The sequence below is a fragment of the Cebus imitator genome, unplaced genomic scaffold (assembly GCF_001604975.1).
Source record: "Cebus imitator isolate Cc_AM_T3 unplaced genomic scaffold, Cebus_imitator-1.0 Scaffold106, whole genome shotgun sequence".
NCBI lineage: Eukaryota > Metazoa > Chordata > Mammalia > Primates > Cebidae > Cebus > Cebus imitator.
This window is the reverse complement of record NW_016107421.1, coordinates 4,376,980-4,392,717: the sequence shown is the minus strand read 5'-3', so window position 1 is coordinate 4,392,717 and position 15,738 is coordinate 4,376,980. Positions and strand designations below refer to the sequence as shown.

Genomic DNA, 15,738 nt, shown 5'->3' with positions numbered 1-15,738 from the left:
GCTTGGGAATCCAGTGTTGAAGTTGGGCTACTGGCTGTGTGCTCTCGTGTGTGGGGTTTGTTCACATAAATCTGTCCTTGTGTGGGCTGAGGGACCCAGAACCACATGAGTTTCTTAGCATGGTTTCAGCAAGATCAAAAAAATTATTCATTCATTAATTATTCACCCAGTCCTTCAAACTAGCTATTTGTTAAATGAGTAACTGCTAATCACGTGCCAGGTGCTGTGATAGACAGGACTCTTTGCACCCACTGGGAGTGATTTGTTACTTGCTTTAACGACGCCTGAGAGGGTGGGGAAGGGATGGTGCTCCCATGTGGTTGCTAAACATAACGGTAAGATTAAGTTCCTACTATTTACTGGAGAATACACCAGGTGCTAACATTTATCATCTAATTTAACCCTCCAAATGACACCATTAGGAAAGTATTGTTACCCCCCACCATTTTATAGCTGAGAAAAACTGAACCCACTTTGAACAGGATATGAACTCCAGCTTACCCCATTGAATAAAACCTATGTTTTTCCATTACACTCAGAGCCTAACCCTACCTCCAAATGAGAAGATATTCTCAATACTGCCCTATTGGGAAGTTAGTCTATTTTACTGATGTGGCTTTGATTTACTCCTCTGCCGTATTTTCAGATATTACTGATCATGTAAGCCCCTATCAAAATTGTTCTTTTGTTTAAACCAGATCAATAACACAGCAGTGGGCCATGCGCTTGTCCTGCCTGCAAGGAGAGACCTCACAGACTTCCTGAAGAATGTCCTCACATGCCATGTTTGCTTGGGTAAGCTGTTTCTCTAACAGGAAAATCTGTTCAGCTGCAATTGCAAAACCTAATATCCACAGAAGAGTGTCTGAGGGAATAATTATGATCTGTAAAAAGAGCTTGAGTCCAGTTGATTCACAAAGCTCCTATTTGCCATTGTAAATACTGCTGTAGCAGTTTCTATATTAGAGTGGACCTCAGTCAGGTGTGGTGGCTCACGCCCGTAATCCCAGCACATTGGGAGGCTGAGCAGGGCGAATTGCAGGGTCAAGAGATTGAGACCATCCTGGCCAACATGGTGAAATCCCCTCTCTACTAAAAATGCAAAAATTAGCTGGGCATGGTGGCATTCACCTGTAGTCCCAGCTAATTGGGAGCCTGAGGCAGGAGAATTGCTTTAAACTGGGAGGTGGAGGTTGCAGTCAGCTTGGCTCTCTTGATCTCAATCATACCACTGCACTCCAGCCTGGCTGACAGAGTGAGACTCTGTCTCAAAAAAAAAAAAAAAAAAAAAAAAAAGAGGACCTCCCAAAACAGAGCTTCTCTTTAATGGGGGATAATTCATTTTATAGATAACAAAGGAGGAGGTGGGTTCTGCTTAATTTTTGGTGTTAGATCCTAGAATGAAAATATTTGGCTCTAGTGACATCTACCACATATTTCTTTAATGAGTGGCAAAGAAGTAAGATAATTTTTGTTTTCTTTTAAAAATGTCAGTACCATGGTATACTACAAAGGTTTTAGGTTACTGAATTGTTTCATCTACTAAGTATTAGGTGATGGAAACTGAAATCTGGCGGTAATCAAGGCAGCAAGATGTAAATTGATTTTGATCTTCTATGACCGTTTTAATCACCCAAGTCTCCCAGCAGATTGATGAGCAGCATATCCCGCTGTGGGTGTCACAGAATAAATGGGCTGCCATGCTTCTTTCTAGACATCTGCAACATCGACCCATCCTGTGGATTTGGCAGTTGGAGGCCTTCCTTCAGGGACAGGAGAGCGGCGGGGAGCGATGTGGACATCGACATGGCTTTCATCTTAGACAGTGCTGAGACCACCAGCCTGTTCCAGTTCAGTGAGATGAAGAAGTACATAGCGTACCTGATCAGACAACTGGACATAAGCCCAGACCCCAAGGCCTCCCAGCACTTTGCCAGAGTGGCCGTTGTGCAGCACGCGCCCTATGAGTCCGTGGGTGATGCCAGCGTGCCACCTGTGAAGGTGGAATTCTCCCTGACTGACTATGGCTCCAAGGAGAAGCTGCTGGACTTCCTCAGCAGGGGAATGACACAGCTGCAGGGAACCAGGGCCTTGGGCAGTGCCATTGAGTACACCGTAGAGAACGTTTTCAAAAGTGCCCCAAACCCGCGCGACCTGAAAATCGTGGTCCTGATGCTGACGGGCGAGGTGCAGGAGCAGCAGCTGGAGGAGGCCCAGAAAGTCATCTTGCAGGCCAAATGCCAGGGCTACTTCTTTGTGGTTCTGGGCATTGGCAGGAAGGTGAACGTCAAGGAGGTATACACCTTCGCCAGTGAGCCAAACGATGTCTTCTTCAAGTTAGTGGACAAGTCCACTGAGCTGAGCGAGGAGCCTTTGATGCGCTTTGGGAGGCTGTTGCCATCCTTCATCAGCAGTAAGTCCTGCGTTGCACAGTGTGTTCCCTGGCCTGGCTTTATGCTTGGACCAGGAGGAGTAGGGGAACAGTCATGGAAAAGACAACCAATGTGTTGACATGAACAGGTTCATTCATTTAACAAACATGTATGGACACCTGCCATATGCTGGAAATGCTTTTAGGAGCCAGATTCAGCAGGGAACACGCAGACAGAATCCTTGTTCTCATCGATTCATCTATTCCACCACGTTTGACTGAGCATTACCTCTCCATCAGGCACTCTTGGTGTCCTTAACAGTTCACAAGTGGGTGGGCAAATGGATCAAATACACATTTGTTATGCATGATATAACATGCTGGCATGTTGCAAGGGAAGTGATTTCTGTTGGGGGCACCAGGGAAAGGTTCTAGAAAGAGTTGCTTTGATGTGAGCTTAGCCACTAGCCCCATGCTTGGAGACCACTGGGCTTTTGCTCATGCAGCTTTCCCGCCCTGGAATGCTCTCCACCGTACTTTAGCAGAAAACCCGTATTCATCGTCAAAGCTCATTTCCAATGGCTTCTGCTCACCGTGGCGGCTCCCGCTCCCAAGGCCTGCTCATGGTTAATCTGGACACCCTACTTAGGGCATCTATTACCTGGCCTGTTGATCATTTGTCTGTGGGTCTGTGGTCCCCTACCCTGCTCCTTGAGAACCTGCATACAGTGGCAGCCCAGTGTCAGTATAGGCAAGGTTTGGCACAAATGAGGGCGATTTGTAAAGTATAAATAAACATGTATATATGGAAAGTTTATTATTTAAGGGAAAGTTGAGGTCTATGAAAACAATATTCACATTTGTGAAGGTCTGGCCCCCAAAAGTTCTGGGAAAAATGTGAAGCAAAGGGAAACCAGCAGGTTCACCCACGGGCCGCCATTTCTGTCATCCAAATATGAAAAACAAAAGCTTTGTTCAACAAAGCACTGAGAAAATATGAAGAGCAGTTGGATTATAATCTGATGTTCAGGACTCTAGAAGTTGTTAAACTCTTCACTAGATTTTTCTTCTATCCCTGTCTTCTTTCTCACATTGAATAAATGTATCTTTAACTTAATCACCCAAATATTGCCAAATAGAACGTATTGGCTTACCATGTTTTACGGCTCAAATGCCATCATACTTAATGTTTAAAATCATTGGACATAGTTTGTCTGATACAATTAGTTCAACAATAATTATGGGTGAAATAAATGTTAGGTGATTCATTTAACTTGTTGACAGTTTAATTTTAATTTTCATGTTATTAGCATGCAGTTCAATTGTTTTCTCTTTTTTTTTTCTTTAGGTGAAAATGCTTTTTACTTGTCCCCAGATAGCAAGAAACAGTGTGATTTGTTTCAAGGGGACCAACCAAAAAAGAATCTTGTGAAGTATGGTCACAAACAAGTGTAAGTGATTATAATTATTCTCTCAAAAACTGTGGTGCTGCAGGGAATGCACAGGTCCTCCAGCCAACTCCTAACTTTATGGGACGAGGACACTGAAATTCAGAAAATGTGACTTCCAAAAGGTAATGTGGGTCATGTAATCTGTTTTATCAGTTAGCTTTTGCAGAGTAGCAAGCCACAAAACTGAGTGGCTTAAAACAGCAACCACTTATTTATTTAATTTAGAGATGGAGTCTTGCTGTGTTGCCCAGGCTGGAGTGCAGATGTGCAATGTTGGCTCACTGCAACCTCTGCCTCCTGGGTTCAAGCAAGTCTCGTGCCTCCGCCTCCTGAGTAGCTAGGACTACAGGGGCATGCCACCTTGCCTGGCTAATTTTTGTATTTTTTTCTCAGTAGAGATGGGGTTTCACCATGTTGTCCAGGCTGGTCTCAAACTCCCGACCTCAAATGACCTGCCTGCCTCAGCCTCCCAAAGTGCTGGGATTATAGGCATGAGCCACTGTGCCTGGCCAACAACCACTGATTTAATTTGCAATTCTGTGGGTTAGCAATTTTTGTCTGGGCTCAACTGGGTGGTTCTTCTGTTTTCTACTTGGCTCCCTTAAATGTCTGTGGTCAGCTGCTTGTCAGCTATAGAGCTGCTGGTGTAGAATGGTCTCAGCTGAGCTAGCTCATCTCTGCTCCATGTGGTCTCTCATCCTCAGCAGGCTAGCCTGGGTTTGTTCACAAGGTGACCTGGCAGGGCTCCCTGAGGGAAGACAGAAGTGTGTAAGGCCTCCTGTGACCTAGGTTAGAATGGGCACACTGTTAGATCTGCCACATTCTATTGGCCAAAGCATGCCCAAAGGCTAACCTAGATTTAAGGGTGGAAAACTAGGCTTGATGGAAGGACTTGCCACATTACATTGTAAAGGGCATGGGCACAGGGAAGGTAGATAATTGGGTCCATATGTCCAAACAAGCTACCGTAGCTGGTGTGAAATGATTACATAAAAGAAGGATTGGATACATCAAAAAATGGACTCCACACCTTCTTAAAATGATTAATGCTGTGATAACAAGTAATGATGGTAATAATAGGAAGCCACGTGCATATTCTGCTTGAAGACAGAGCGGAGGGATGGAAATGAGTAGGACTGTGGCACCCATGCTGCTGCTGCTGCCTGGCTTGTGTGCCATGGCTCATGCCCTGCTCCATCTTGGGTGCCAACTCTAGGGGCAAAGAGGGCAGTGGGGCCATGTGACAGAGGGCTAGCTGGGGTGATGCAGCTGCAGAACTGGGCTCCTGCAGTGTGTCAGGAGTGTGTGCTTCTCAAGAGAATGTCACAGTGTGCCATGCTTTGGAGGGAAGTGCAGGTTGATTCTGAACTTTGTATACAGATGAGATGTGAATTCAAATGATCCTTGGAAAATGGCTATCTGGCTTACTACCGGCTGACTGGCTGACTTTCAGAATGGGGAAAGAGAGCCCATCTCTTCCTACTGCAGACCCTTCTCTCTATCACCACTCAAGTCCTTCAGCTCTTCTCTTTGTCCTCAGAAGGAGTGGCTTTAAATCTCAGCATGGGCTGGGCACAGTGGCTCATGCCTGTAATCCCAGCACTTTGGAAGGCTGAGGTGGGTGGATCACGTGGTCAAGAGACTGAGAGCATCCTGGCCAACATGGTGAAACCTGTCTCTACTAAAAATACAAAAATTAGCCGGACATGGTGGTGGTCACCTGTAGTCCCAGCTACTCAGGAGGCTGAGGCAGGAGAATTTCTTGAACCGGGGAGGCAGAGGTTGCCGTGGACTGAGATCACACCACTGTACTCCAGTCTGGGCAACAAAGCGAGACTCTAACTCAAAAAAAAAAAAAAAAAAAAAAGAATCTCAGCATAGTAAGAATGAATATCATTGCTAAGGCAACTAGGACCCTTATCATGGCACTGGATGCTTCATTTAGCTTCATAGCCTCTATTTTTCTAGGCTTTAATGATTCTTATTATTTCTCTGGAACATTCCCTAAAATTGGCTCAACCTTCTTATCTTTAGGAAAATAGAATGAATGAAGTAACCTAGTATTTGAAATCTTATGCTATCAGCTTGAAAATATATTAATACTTCCTAGGACATATAGGAAGATATGACTATAAAATAATACATTTTCATCTAAGATCAAGAAAGCTACGAAGTGTGGGTCCATGTCATTGTGTCTGTTTGATTAGGTTGCTCTTCTCTCTAGGGATTGGTAATAGATCAAGAAACTGTCAAGGAAAATACACATACACAAAAATTAAGACAAAAATATATATACTCCCAATAATAAACCCTGGGAGCAATGTAATACTTGCTAACTTTATAATTTTCCAGCTCAACATAGTATTTGATTGAGTGGATACTTTATTATAATAAAAGTAGCTAACTACTGATTTCATTTAATTTTTGGTGTTTGTTTTGGCTGGTTAATTGCTATAATGAGAATGTTGTTGGATAGTATTTACTATTGTCTCTTATTTTTTCTCTGCCTTTATTTTATAAATTGAAAGATGTTTTGTAGAACAATATAAGCTTCATTTTTAGTGATTCTATTTTTCAGTATACTGTTTCGTATCTTTTTCGAGGGGGGCACAAATCCTTAAGAGAAGGAATTTAATATATGCACTACTATACATAATCTATAAAAACTATTGCATGCATTATGCTAAAACAGCAAATCTCATGTAGCTCACGGGGTTATTTCTTTGTTTATTTTAGATAGCAGGCAAAAGTAGAGGTAATACTTTATTTGTCTTAACAGAAACATTCCGAATAATGTTACTTCAAGTCCTACATCCAACCCAGTGACCACAACGAAGCCGGTGACCACAACGAAGCCAGTGACCACAACAAAGCCAGTGACCACCACAACAAAGCCTGTAACTATTGTAAATCAGACATCTGTGAAGCCAGCTGATGCAAAGCCAGCCCCTGCGAAACCAGCCCCTGCAAAACCTGTGGCTGCCAAACCTGTGGCCACAAAGGCAGCCACCGTCAGACCCCCAGTGGTGGTGAAGCCAGCAGTGGCAGCGAAGCCAGCAGCTGCAAGACCCCCTGCTGCTGTGGCAAAACCAGTGGCCACCAAGCCCGAGGCCTCTAGGCCACAGGCAGCCAAACCAGCTGCCACCAAGCCAGCTACCACTAAACCCGTGGGTAAGAAAGCGCTTTCTAGGGCTGCCATCTTGTGACATCCTCATTGACTGCTCCCAGGGCGGGATCCTCAAAGCCTGCATGTAAAGCACTCAGGATGCAGTCCTTGATCTGGGCTTGTACATCTGGATGATGTATTTTAAGAGGTGCTGGTTAGGGATTCCAGCCTCTGTCGTCGCCTTTCTCCCACTCCCCATCCTGTGCCCTCAATCCTGACTTGGGGTAGGGATGGGAAGCTCTCATTTTCCCTGGAATGTCAATGGGGGCACTGCTCACCTCACCTGGAAATTGAGTTGTCTTAAACTAAAGAGAAAAGATTTTATGTCAAAATAGGGTTTTAGCCCTTACTTAAGGAGTGAGAGAAACAGAAAGAAAAAGGCTGCAGTTGGTTCTTAGGCACCAATTAGTCTGGAGCTGGACTCGCCTACCTTAGAATATGACTTGAAAGAGTCTGGGGGACCCCTTTGCGAATGCAAACTTTGCCCCTGCCTTAACCCACAGAGAAGTGGCCCTAAGCTCTGTGCTATGGCAATATTGGGTGTTCTGTCTAGCAGCCTGAAAAGTCAGAGCCTGGAACATCAGCCATTCCCCCAAGACTGAAATTATGCTTTTAATGACCATGAGAAAAATGTGGAAAGTAATGGCAAACCCCTCAATTACTCTGCACCAACCTAATATATTTCAGACCGAAATTAGATACAAAAGGCAGGTGGGTTTAATGAGACCAAGAGTATGTTATTTATCATTTATTGAAAGACACCACAGAGTGTCACAAGCTGTATAGGAAGGCTCATGATAAAATGGAAATTATCTTCATTTTAGGAGCAGTATGAAAGAGGGAAAGCAGAATTCCTTTAAAAGAATTTCATGTCATACCCTAACATTTTATGACTTAATATATTTTAAATTGTGGGACTCATTTTGTAGCAAACACAACTTATGATTAGTGTACTTGCATTTTCAAAGTATCTTCTTAACAGTGGAGATTTTTAATAGAAAAAAATGTAGTTGATGAATAATGAGATTTTTCATTATTGTGAATTTCACATTTTACGTGTGCTGATAGATTGTAAGAGCAGTATTTTTGGGGGCTTGAACACGAAATGACTTCCCTGCCTCACCTAAATTTCAAGTCAGTTTGTCTGTTAGCACATCCCTTCCAGATATCATCTCTTGCTCACAGTCATGGAGGATTTTATTTTTTACCTTCGCACTCTGATCTATCTTCCAGTTAAGGTGTCCCAAGAAGTCCAGGTGTTTGACATCACAGAGAACAGCGCCAAACTCCACTGGGAGAGGCCTGACCCCTACAATCCTTACTTTTATGACCTCACCGTCACCTCAGCCCATGATCAGTCCCTGGTTCTGAAGCAGAACCTCTCCATCACGGACCGCGTCATCGGAGGCCTGCTCCCTGGGCAGACGTACCACGTGGCCGTGGTCTGCTACCTGAAGTCACAGGTCAGAGCCACCTACCATGGAAGTTTCAGTACAAGTAAGTATGTGATCAGTACAAGTCAGTACCTGATTTCTGTGTGGAATATAAATTAGGACACAAAGGAGACACTTATTGAATCTATTGTGAAATAACTACAAACTAGGGAAAAAAAAATAACCCAGCCTGGGTGCTTTGGTGGCACCCTGACTTTATAAAAGGCAGAATGGAAAATGGAATTCCATGTGGGATGCGGCCCTGCCCTCTGGGTCCTGGGCTACTTTATGCAGGAAACCAGATCCATGTGGCCTGAGCACAGCCCTTTCCAACATCACACCCGGGAAACGTGGCCATGTCTCTTGGCAGGAGCTCTCTGCTGCCCATCACCCTGTCCAGGTTTTAATGTTCAGGAAACCCGAGCCAGTCACTGGCCCCTTAGGGAGTAATGGAGGTGTCGCGGAAGTCTCACCACCACAGGGGTGGAGGATGTCCGCAGCTGAGTCTCCCTGGCCTGATCTCACCAGAGTTGGGCTTTGTCCTCAGCAGCTGTTGTCCCCAGGGGTCCCCCATTTCACTGAGGCCTGCACTTGAGTACTCTCCCAGCTTTTCTTAATTATTCACGATCCCCTCTCTCATTGGTCTAAATTCTTCTGGATTCCCCCAACCGGTTCTTCTTGACCCCCACTGCTCCAGGAATGTGGAGGGGAAGGCTCCTCTTTTCTTCAGGCCAACGCGATTCAGATCAAGGAACCAGCTTGAGAAAAGGGAATTCCCACCAGTGCCATCGATTAGGCCAATAGAGATATAAATCCAAAGACCCAGCCAACCCTAGGGCTCTATTTTCCTGGACGGCAGCAGAACAGGCTGTGTGGGAGGTGAGAGGATTTGCTCAGAAGTTCAGGGATCTCCTCCATTTGTTTTTTAGTACATGGATCCAACTTGTACCCCACAGCACAAGCCATGGATGCAGAGGTATCTTGGATCTCTGTCTTTCAATCCTTGCTCCCCCATATAAGAATTAATCACAGCAGGCAACCTTGTATCAGTCACTAAGGATTCCCAAGCCCTCTGGTTTCTGATTTACCTACAAGTTGCATGTATTTTTCTTTTACAGTGAAATCTCAGCCCTCACCTCCACAGTCAGCAAGGTCAGCTTCTAGTTCAACCATCAATCTAATGGTGAGCACAGAACCGTTGGCTCTCACTGAAACGGGTGAGTTGTGAAAATATTAGGTCCCTTAATGGCACTAAGAAAATACCCATCCAAAAAGTTAAAGCTTTGGAAGTCTTGATTCCAGTTCACCTTCCTGGACTGTAAGTCTTAGCCCAGGCATGACTTCTGTGGGGAAGTGTCCACGCCAGCTTTGAGCTGCCCATCATCTTATTCTGCATAATCCCGGGTGTAAATGGAGTCTTACCTTACCTGTGACCAGGCTCAGGGAAACTTTCATGGTAGGTGCTTTTGAAGCTATTGCTAGGATTCACGTATCCGTTAGTCATTTCTCCTGTGCCTCATACTGGGACTCGAGTTGATTTGTGGTCTGTGATGCTGCAAAGATTGGGGCTTCATTAACTCAGTGATTTAATTGAATACAAAACTGCTTAGAAGAACACAAGGCAAATCTGGCTGGAATCCATGAGATGCATGAGTTTGGAGCTGACTCATGGAATGTTCTGGTCCTAATGCCCTAAGCACACAGCCTGGCCTAGTCTGTGATACCCCTCTCTCATGTGCTTGAGCCCCGGCGTGTGTGCAGGGCCTGTGTTAAGTTAGTGACTGATTAGGTGTGATTCAGGAACTGACAGCTGTTACTTGCTTTTGTTCTTGGGCAGTGAAACTCCGAGAGACCTGGAATCTCTCATTCAGCAGAATGTGGACTTGGCTTGTTCATCCAAGAGAAACTGATTGTCAAAGTAGTTGACAGGCCTTGCTTAAGAGGGTTCAGCAAAGAATGATGATGATAACATAAAAAATGGAAATTCCATGGGAATTTAGATATAATACTGTTTTACAGACCTGACTAGGGGATAATTCATCATATTTTGGTGCATCGTCTACTACCAGGAGGAGAAAAGCACTCCTTCTCACAATGCTTATTTCTGCAACTGATTTTTAAAGGCATTTGTTGAGTGAGCCTGTTAGAAGGCCCTACCATGGTGCTTGAGCTCAAAGAGAAGCCACAAAGAACACAGACTTCCCCCAAAGGTGTGGGTCAGGACAGACTCAACTCCAATTCAAAGTCATTGAAATCTGTGTGTGTCATTTCTCACTCATTGGCTAACTTTACCCTGAAAACAGTGTGAGAAATATAAACTTTTTAGCCAATTTAGTGCTTCATTGAGAGAAAATGACTTGGTGCAAACTAGACAGCAAGATTTGGGGATGTTTTTGATTCTTTTATGTGTGGTCCAGAAAGGACAAGATTATATAAACAGCAGTGCCTAGTTAATATAAACAACAAAATCTTTAAGCAAGGTTCTGGCTGGGCTTTTCTATTTTTCTTTTCTTTTTTTTATATTGAGTTATGAGGTTCAGAATTAAGAAGGTGCTTTTGAGCCAGACCTTTAATGCTGAGATCGCCTGTCTACATGTGATAAAGAGAAAAGAGTTTTTGAAATTGGGGCTTGTGTTTCTTTCCCCTTCATACTAATTGGGGCAAAACCCTCAGACCTAGGATGTGAATGTCCCCTCACCATTTCATATGTGCGTGTCTGTGTATGTATGTGTGTACACGTGCATATGTGTGTTTTCCTGCCTAGAGTGAAGACATAAATTACTTTTTTAAAAAAAGAACAAAGCCCTACATAATTGATCTCTGATCTCTTAAACTTAATTACTTCATAGTAACAAAACAGGCCACTTAATATACCGTGGCCTGATGACTATATGTTGGCTTACACACATGCATGCTGTTTTTGAGAACTCTTTTTGAATTATAGGTTGGTGGGAAAATAATTGCGATTTTGCTACTGAAACACATCTCACGCCAGTTAGAATGGCAATCATTAAAAAATCTGGAGACGACAGGTGATAGAGAGGATGTGGAGAAACAGGAATGAACGCTTTTACACTGTTGGTGGGAGTGCAAATTAGTTCAACCATGGTGGAAGACAGTGTGGCGATTCCTCAAGGATCTAGAAATAGAATTACCATTTGACCCAGCAATCCCATTATTGGGAATATATCCAAAGGATTATTAATCAACTTATTATAAAGACATACGCACACGTATGTTCATTGTGGTACTGTTCACAATAGCAAAGACTTGGAACCAACCCAAATGCCCATCAAAGATAGACTGGATAAAGAAAATGTGGCACATATACACCATGGAATACTACAAAGCCATAAAAAGGATGAGTTCATGTTCTTTGCAGGGACATGGATGAATCAGGAAACCATCATTCTCAGCAAACTGACACAAGAACAGAAAACCAAACACTGCATGTTTTCACTCATAAGTGGGTGTTGAACAATAAGAACACATGGACACAGGGAGGGGAACATCACACACTGGGGTCTGTTGAGGGGTGGAGGGCCAGGGGAGGGATAGCAGGGGGTGGGAGATTGTGGAGGGATAACATAGGAGAAATACCTAATGTAGGTGACGGGGGGATGGAGGCAGCAAACCGCCATGGTGTGTGTATGCCTATGTAACAATCCTATCTACACACGTACCCCAGAACTTAAAGTAAAATTAAAAAAAAAAAAGAAAGAAAATAATGGCAGAAACTGCAATTACTTTTGCACCAACCTAATAAATGAAATATTTACTTAAAAATGTCTAAAATTAAAAATGGATAGCCAGAAGTAGGAGAGGAATGCCTATCCTTCCTGCCCCATCAACTTCTCTCCCTCCCCTCCTCACCTTCTCTGGTAATTATCATTTTAGCCATTTTCCCTGGGGTGACAAGGAAATCTTTTAATGCTTTATATATTTTTGGATATAGAAAAAGAAGTTAGAATACATCACTCTTTATTAAATGACTTAAAAAAAATAGTAACCGCATGCTTACTCAGTAGTTGCATGTGTGTTTTGCATCCAAATTCCAGTTATCACAATATGCATTATTTTGCATTATTTCTCTAAAGATAGATTTTCTAGACCAGACAAAACAGAGTTTTAAAAATACATTTTCTATATTTACATGTATCTATTCTAATTCCTTTTACTTTCTGCAGCATCAATTAATTAGAAATATGTTTAGTAGATACTATTCTTTGCCTTTTTTTACTTTTGTGAATAAAAGATGCTGTCTTAAGAACCTGTATTTTTCATAGTTTATCATGTTGGATTCTGGGGACCTGGTGACCTGTGTTTGAGTCTGTGAAGGAATCTGTGGGCAAAAACACCCTGAAATGAAAAGGTTCCCAGTCCTGGGCACCTAAGGCAGAGGAAGAGGAGAGCACCAGGGTTACCCTTTGTTTTCATTTGCGTTTCTTAATGTTTGCACATTTTGACGATCACACTGAATAGATGCTTGTTTATCAGGAATTTGAGTTAGGTATGTAATGCGAGGGCAGTCTGGTTAGGGGATTCTTTGTCCCTACAAGGTCTGGCCCTGTTCGGTGTGTGGCAGGGAGGCTTTCGCCTTTGAGATGAAGGTTGATTCTGTTAACAGACCTTGATTCCATTAACATGCCTATGGCATCATTGGCAGCCATTCAGGATTCCAGCTTTGCAATATTAGGTGATTTGATTTTAAATGGTTAATATTTGTATTTTCTTAAAACAAGCAAAATGAACCCCCACACAAATATCTCACAGCGCTTTTTGCTTTGTTCAGCATCTAAAAGTATTACACCCCAGCCACTTTTCTGTGACACATCTGCTGCCTACAAATGGCAATTAGCAGCAATGGATCCTTCATTCATTAACCACGGCCTCCTGAATGCATGGGTGCTCTGGGTCTTTCTGCCACCTGCTTTGCCGCTGCTGGTTTAGACAGTGCTATGTAGTTGCTAATTCTGATTTTAGTCTCTTGTTACCACTTCCCTCTTCTCCCTTCTCATTTTTAGCTAAGGAAGCCTTGGATAGATATTTTCTATGCCTATTATTACTAAAGCTAAGACTCTCCGAAATTTCTAAACAACAAGTTAGATTTTCTAACTTAAAATTTAGTTTTTGCAATGAATCCTAAATTACTGGCTTAATCATATGTGTTAAAGAAGTTTTAATGCAGAAACTAGAAAAAAAATAATATCCTTTATTGTTTGTTTTTGAAATTAGCAGTCTGTAGAACTGATCACATTTTGCCTGAGCAGACATCACTGGGCCAATTATATAGCTCTGACGGAAGCATCATTTCATGTTTACTAACATTTCACTTATTGATTCTAAGATGCACATTTTTTTTCCCATTGGGACCCTTCTGAAACTGAAATGTGACTTAGAATTGACAACATATCATGGTTTATTGGTAGTATTTTGTGTGACTTAGTGGAACATAGAACAATGGTGCATCATAAAATTAAGATATCTTAGATTGGATGGAATACAGTATTTGGTTGTCCATATTCCGTATGCATATATATCATCAATTAGCATAAAATGGTATATTCAGGGGAAATACCTGACTTTATGTTAATAATAATTTAAAGAATGAACTAATCTCATGGCTGAAGTAAGTTAAATAGCAACAGGTATTTGGGAAATCGTCCTTTCCAAGCTGTCTGTTGTTCATCGCTGTGTGAGGAAATTTTCTGATTGGTTACCGTGTGTGGATCATGTTGAGCCCAAAGAGTTCTTTTTTATCCTGAAGTCTTAAAAAATAGAAGTCTGTTGGTCAAGATCTGAAAGAGTAAAGGGTCCAAAATTTAACCACAGCTACATTTAAAAATAAAGCGTGGAGGCTCACTCTTGTAATCTCAGCACTTTGGGAGGCCCAGGTGGGTGGATCATTTGAGGTCAGGAGTTTGAGACCAGCCTGGCCACATGGTGAAACCCCGTCTCTACTGAAAATACAAAAATTAGCCAGGTGTGGTGGCATATGTCTATAATCCCAGCTACTCAGGAGGCTAAGGCAGGCGAATCACTTGACCCTGGGAGGCGGAGGTTGCAGTGAGCTGAGATGGTGCCACTGCACTCTAGCCTGGTGACAGAGTGAGACTCCGTCTCAAAGTAAATAAATAAATAAACAAATAAATAAAGTTAGTAATTTAGTACGTTTCCTTGGTACCCTTTGAACCGATCAGTGCTCAAAATGTAGACGGTGGAAAGTGTTTTCAATTCGGCAAATCATACCCGCATCCATACTTGGATCCAAGGAAGCATCCAAGGTTTGTAAGCACTTTATACCATAATAACAATGGCGAGTGAGAAGGTGACTGAATTTTCTTGTTTTGGGGACCATTAAACTGATGAGGAACATGTTGCTGAATGCAGCATAAACGCCTCCAGCCTGGCTTCCTTCAGTTTGCTCAAGGGAGTACTTATGCAGTGATTCAGAAATCAGTATGTTTGGAAAATGTCCAAGCTGATGCCTTTAAAAATGCACTGAAATACTATGGGACTATCAAACTATGAAAAAGACAGGATTTTCCACTCAACGTGTTTTCTGCTTTGAAGAATACACATATTTTTTTGCTGATGATAAAGTTAATAGAGATGCGTTGTCAAGCATTCAGGATATACAAAGAAATATGTATACAATTCTCATTGTGACAGCATTGCTGGCTTTTGTTGAAAACCAGGAGTGACCCAGTGCATAGCCTTCTGATTTTTTTTCTATGGCTATTACTGCATGTGGGTAAGTGCATGCATACATGTATGCATTCAGTCCCATATATCTTTATTACAAAAACAGACCGTGGTGCTTAGGGTGCCTTGCACCCCACTGTTTTTGAATGGTTGTTGTTAGGATGTTCTAGGTGGGTGCCTGTGGCTTCTGGGAACAGCTGGGATTCCCAGAACGGGGTTTTAACCCAACACTGTGACCGGTAGTAAGGAAGTCTCAGCAGACAGTGGTCTGAGTCAGTCAGCCTTTCGCCTCTCTGTTTTGCAAGGGAACTTACATTATTATTCTAGGTTAGGAAGCCAGGAAGCTTGCGGATAATTTTCAGTCCTTATTGTCTTTTAGGGTTTCACTAGGTTCTCAGTAATTAGAAAGAGCAAATTAAGGAAGGCTCAGCCAAACACTCCTCTCAGAGAAGGAGAAGGCTCTAGCTTCCTACAGGTCAGGCCTGGGGGGCAAACTCATTTGAGAGGGAAATGATGAACCACTATTGTGTCCAAAGAATGTCCCGGTTAAGTTCAGCGAGGGCCAGCCATCTCTGTTTATACTCCAGGACTTAAATATATATATATATATAT

The 15,738-nt window shown here is 42.8% G+C and overlaps 1 protein-coding gene across 1 annotated transcript in view; it reads left to right on the top strand.

The window, feature by feature from the left end:
• Positions 1–15,738, top strand: part of COL6A3 (collagen type VI alpha 3 chain) — a 98,769-nt gene that overhangs the window by 78,679 nt on the left and 4,352 nt on the right. The window contains exons 37-42 of the mRNA XM_017537744.2: positions 699–795; positions 1,715–2,413; positions 3,720–3,822; positions 6,602–6,993; positions 8,222–8,485; positions 9,540–9,638. Coding sequence (XP_017393233.1) covers positions 699–795; positions 1,715–2,413; positions 3,720–3,822; positions 6,602–6,993; positions 8,222–8,485; positions 9,540–9,638 — 1,654 coding nt within the window. The remainder of the gene's footprint in view (positions 1–698; positions 796–1,714; positions 2,414–3,719; positions 3,823–6,601; positions 6,994–8,221; positions 8,486–9,539; positions 9,639–15,738) is intronic.